The 5855-nt window shown below is 42.1% G+C and overlaps 1 protein-coding gene across 1 annotated transcript; it reads left to right on the top strand.

Moving 5' to 3' along the window:
* On the top strand, positions 1 to 2929 carry LOC123117124 (uncharacterized). Its single transcript, XM_044537955.1, has 4 exons — positions 1 to 344; positions 845 to 918; positions 1377 to 1464; positions 1577 to 2929. The coding sequence occupies exons 1-4, from the start codon at positions 242 to 244 to the stop codon at positions 1882 to 1884; spliced, it is 573 nt and encodes a 190-aa protein (XP_044393890.1). The 5' UTR covers positions 1 to 241; the 3' UTR covers positions 1885 to 2929.
* Positions 2930 to 5855: the final 2926 nt, after the last annotated feature.

The raw sequence follows: 5855 nt of genomic DNA, 5'->3' as shown, positions 1-5855 counted from the left end.
ATCACGCACACAGGGCACGCGAAAAGGAAAGAAATTACCGACCCACCTTGCCTCCCCCGCGATGCCCTCGTGGGCAGGGCAGGCGCGCCCCTCCGCGCTCGGCCGCCGCCGCCACGTGCCTCCGGTGGCCACTGAGGCTCGCCGCAACCAGCACGGAGCCGATGCGTCGACACCAACGCGGGATCCGTCCGCCCTCCTCGCTCGCCGTTGACTCTGCCATAGACGGAGGTGCTGCTGCGGCATGCGATCCGATGCCAAGACCACGGGAGAATTGATGCTGATGATCCCCTCCTCCACCCCAACCCACACCCGTCCCATGGTCGCCGAGGCCAGCCACATCATAGGTACACAACTTAGTAATTAGCAATCAGTCCCGTGCTGGCGCTTTTGTTGGTTCGAGTGCTTTTCTCTATGGAATTTGTTTGCTGATGAATCGATCTGGCCATATTCTAACAAACCATAAAAATTAGATGAATCTATCTGGCCACATCCTTTTACGCTTATTGGTTTATCCGAGTAATCATTTTGCAATTTGTTGTACAAATCAACCGAGCTGATTTTTATAGTTGATCCCAGTAAGTGGAATATTAATCTCACAAGGTCTTTGACTAATTTTTGAGTTGATTTTTGGATCCCTAAATGCTTGCAACATCAAACGGAATTAGGTCCTGCAGTGAAGTGCTTTAGGACATAGCATGATGCACGTGCAAGTGTTTGCAAGCACGCATATTGATTGATTTGGGGAGACTAGCATGCATGAACAAGCTAGCTAGATAACCTTTCGACAATCTAGAACCCACTCTTTCTTTCTTGCAGTATTTTTTTGAATTTTCCTTTCTTGCAGTATTGACAAGATTGAGAACTTGGAACGTCTTTGATGTACAGAAAGAAAGCAAATTGTGCTTGGAGATAATGATGGTGAGAAGATCAAATTTATTTTATGGGGTTTCACTTGCAAATCTTTTCAGGTTCATTTCACTCGATACAAGTTCCTGCTGCTTTAGTCGCGTTATAGAAATCTAAACATTCTCTTTCAGTTTACAGTGTAGGGAGCATGCTTCACTGGACAGTCCTTATATTGCCAATTTTGCGCACAATAATCATGAACTGTTCCTAATTAATAGATGTAAATTAGAAGATAGCAAGACATGAACTACTTGATGATGTAGATATGGATAATATTATAGGATGGACAATGCAAATCCATTGCTGGTCTTGCACATCCAAGCGATATAGGATGTCCAATAAAAAACTTGACTGGAATAAACTTTTGGCTCGCTCAACTTTTGAGACCTAACATACAAATTGTATAGTTTGGTAATATATAAAAGAGAAATGAACATTTGGCTTGCTGAACTTGGCGTTCCTTTTTGCAGCATGATGATTTCAGAAGTACGGTCAAATGGAAGGCTGGAGGAAGATTTTTGAAATGGCAAAGGCGCCAGTACGGACATGAGACAAGAGGTAATATTCTTTTATGTGTTACCCTCTGCTATTAGACTTTACTGTTCAAATTGAGCAGCAAAAAATCAAGTTGATAATGCATTGATATCTCTCCCATGTGTTAACTTGTTAGTGATGACAGTGGAGAATGTACGAATATGCAGCCTTAACAGTAAAAAGGTAAAACAGTTCTTTCATTTTGTTTGTTTTGCTCTGGATATATATGGCAATTGGACATATATATGCAGGTCTGACTTGTTTCTTCAAAGGGAACAAAGGTGTCCTCTTCATAATGGTCAAGGACACAACTGCCAGCTTGACATATTTCGGTTTAACCATCTCTTTTGTTTGCTGCCTTCATTGTTATTATTTTTGTCATATATCTTTTTTTTTAAAGTCTTGCTCCAAAGTTTTGTTTTGGATATGCACATTCCATATTAGTCAAGACGTGCATTGGCCTTTGATCCTAAGTTTAGAAGAAGCTTGAGTAATTAGCTCTATTTTATACGACTGACAAGATATCAGTATTCTTCTCTTTTAGCTATATATATAGTCAGGATTCACAAGTAAGGATAAACAGTTACTGATGGAGTCAGTTTTTTTCCTGTTTCCTGATATTCAGTAGCCTTATAATTAGCTATTTCTAAGTGAGTTTGTCAGCATCGCTATTTTTACTACTTATGAAAGAGCGACCATTTTCTTTCTAGAAGTTAAAAAGCACAGAAAACACATGGCTCATGAAGGAGCCAAAATATTAAAAAAACAGAGAATTGGATGTAGACTCCTAGCTAGCAAGCTCTCTTTTGTTACTTTCATATTTTATATGCAACTGGTTCATCTCCCAATATGAACATGATCCTTCATGAAAAAACAGTGGCCAGTTGCATTGTCTTCTATAATGTAATTATGCACCATGTAGTACTAGCATATGACATATGTATAAGTTGTAGACCATGGTGGAAGGCATTATGAATTAAGATTTACAAGTGTGAGTAATCTCACTTGAATATATTGCCATCCATTCCACATTTTTCTACTCACTTTGTTGTTCGGCACAGTTGTATTGTCAATGCGTTCTTGCAAATGATTTTATTTTGTATGGTCACCCTAGATGCTACCACATAATTCGAGTTCATACCGGTTCTTTTATAATTGAATGGAAGTACATACTGATTTTAGTTTCTAAGCAAATGTTTGACAGATTCCCCTTCAATCCGAATCACAGGAAATGGAAAGTTCGCAAGAATCAATGCGTGAAATCTACATGTCATCAAATAAACGACCTACGATACGGGATACCAAAGAGTGTAAATTGTAGCTCTATTTCCTTCTTCAAACAGATCTTTTTTTTGGACCAATTTATGTTGTACTATTATCATGCTTTCTTAAGAAAAATCAAGATAAATTAGCTTGTCCAATGACGCGATATGTTTAACAATGGGGGTTTGATATAATTACTTAGTAGATTATTATTTTTATGTGGTAACATGATGTGTTCACTTTTAAAAATACATCCCGAGTGACATCACAAACATTGTGCGTCCATTTAAAACATATATGTCTTTATTTATCTAAGAGGCAAAATGTTCAGAATGTTCATTCATGTTACTTATAAAATACTTCACGAAACATTTTATTTTTTCCTATCAAATAATTATGTTTAGCTTCAATACATGTTTTGAGTTTACCATTAGGATTGGATTATGTCATCCAATTTGTTGGGGAATATTTGTGGTTCACCAAGCATAGTTAAGTGGACACATGATCTGCATAGTCCAAGTGTAATCTAGACATGATGTTGTTCCCTAATTGTATGATATCTTAGAATATCTTTATTTAACGTGAAAATGGCTATTTTGTTGAAGGCTAAACTACACAACCGAATATCTCTGATTTAACATTGGTATCATATTACTTTAGATGTCATTTTTGTGGTGTACTATAATAATTGCAAATTGGAAATGTTTTGATACATTTGCCAAGCTAAGATACCGGTTAATCGAAAAATTTACCAGTTAATAGAACAAGCAACAATTGTGAAAGCATGTACTCTTTGTAGGGTTTTGAGCCCTCGACATGTTGAACATGTGAGATCTACTTACCCAAGTGAGACATTTTTCCTCAAACCGAAAAACAGAGAGACACATTGTTCTACGGACATACGTGCGTTGTACGTGCACGTTTACTAGTTTTTTTAAATACGGCCCATAGGCGATTTTATTCATTCATAGACCGTACACAATCCGAGTGCAAAACTGCACTTAGGAATACAGGGGTAGTAAAAAAGTTCATGCTGCTCATCTCAGCAGTAACACCATGCCTAGCCAAAACATGAGCTGCTTCATTGGCCTCTCTACCATTATGCTGAATCTCTACCCCCTGAAAAAGCGAGAGATATGAGGACATCTCTCTGAAGATAGGTCCACCTCCCGAACAGTGAATCCCGGCGTTCCAGTCATCTACTACTGGTTTGCAATCTGATATGATCTCCACCTTAGGCCATCCTCTGTCCATAGCTAGCAGCATGGCATCTCTGCACCCCATTGCTTCGCACACATATGGATCAGTAAGCCCCTCATATGAGACATATCTCCCTCCCTGAAACTCTCCTTTGTGATTTCTTGCCACTACTGCCGTCCCAGCTCTGCGTCCCATAGCATCAGTTGCAGCATCCACATTGAGCTTCACCACACCTTCTGACGGGGCCTTCCACCTTTCTTTCTGCCGCTGTACGATCTTGTCGTTGGCTAGTATATTCAGAGCTCTCAGGTGCTCCTGTATGAGCTCCATAGACCTGATCGGTTGGTACTGCCGCTCCCCATGAGTGTACTTGTTGCGGTCGCTCCATATTGCCCACATCACCGAGATTACAACGGCTGCATCCTCCTTTGTGATGAAACTGGGGTCGAGGAGATCCCTTGTCCAAGTCAGAGGTAGCAACGTAGGGAGGTTACAGCCAAAAAATCTGAGTGCCTATGCCCAGAACGCTTGTGCATGTGTGCAGGTAACCAAGGCATGAAACAGTGTCTCATCTTCATGTCCACACAACACACAAATCACATCCTCGCCAATATGTCTCTTTGCGAGCTCCGCCTTGGCAGGTAGGAACCCTTTCATCACCCTCCACCAGAAGATTCGAAATTTAGGTTGAACATCCAGCTTCCATAGACGTTTCCAGCTTTCTTCCTCTCCCGATGAGCTGCCCGCCGAGCTGTGGCCTTCGTCATGCATCTGTTTTAACACTCGGTAAGCCGATCTGACAGAGAAGACGCCAGATCGCTCCCAGGCCCAAGCCCAAAAATCATCCTCATTTATTCTTGGTCTCGGCAAGTTCAAAATCGTGTCGACGTCCAATCTCAAAAAAAGTTTCTGTAGCAGCTCCGTGTTCCACTGCCCATTCTCCTCGTGCAGCAAGTCAGAAACTAGTTGCACAGGTTCATTAGACAACCTACAGATCGGCTTCATTAAGGTCGTTCCATCTATCCACTGATCATGCCAGATCTTAGTTGTTTGTCTGTTCCCCACACGGCGGATCAGTCCTTGTTTGAGGACCTCCCTCCTTGTAAAATCGCCCGCCAAGTGCGTGAAGAACTGGCTGGACAACCAGCCTGAAGGAAGTTCCCATCTAGGTAGTAGCGGCCTCGCAAGACCCTTGCACATAAACTTTCTAGGTCTACCGGCAGTCGCCAAGCTTGCTTGGCTAACATTGCATCATTAAAGAGCTCCAGGTCACAAAAACCTAGCCCCCCTTAGACTTCGGGATTGCTAACTTCGGCCATGCTTGCCAATGCATACCATTCTTGTCAAGAGATCTAGCCCACCAATACTTGGACATTACTGTCATGATTCTACCGCACAAGCCTTTAGTGAGTTTGAAGCAACTCATAGAGAAGGCCGGTAGTGCTTGGACCACTGACTTGATATGCACCTCTTTCCCTGCACTCGATGCTTTTCGGAAATCCCATCCTTGAACCCTTGACCTTGCCGCCTCAGCAATATGCTCGAAATTCTGATCTGTTATCCTCCCTGCTGCGGTTGGCAAGCCCAGATATTTCTTCGAGAGGGCCTCTCTCTGAATCTGCAGTACATTCTTAACCCCTCTCTTCGTCGATGCCCCACACTTTGGGCTGAAGAAAACTAAACTTTTGTGTTTATTAGCACTTTGGCCTGAGCCAAGGCTATAGGCAGTCAAAATCTCATTGAGACGTACTGCACTTCTGCTATCTGCCTTCATGAATACCAAGCAATCATCCGCAAATAGCAGGTGTGAAATCCACGGGGATCTCATTCCTGCTCTAATGCCTTTGTCAATCCATCCCCCGTCATAGTTTTTCAACATACATGATAGGCCCTCCCCGCATAGCAAAAACAGGTAAGGGGACACTGGGCATCCTTGTCGTAGGCCTCTTGAC

Source organism: Triticum aestivum, chromosome 5B (genome assembly GCF_018294505.1).
Source record: "Triticum aestivum cultivar Chinese Spring chromosome 5B, IWGSC CS RefSeq v2.1, whole genome shotgun sequence".
Lineage (NCBI taxonomy): Eukaryota > Viridiplantae > Streptophyta > Magnoliopsida > Poales > Poaceae > Triticum > Triticum aestivum.
The sequence above is the reverse complement of the archived record's forward strand: the minus strand, read 5'-3'. Positions and strand labels throughout refer to the sequence as shown.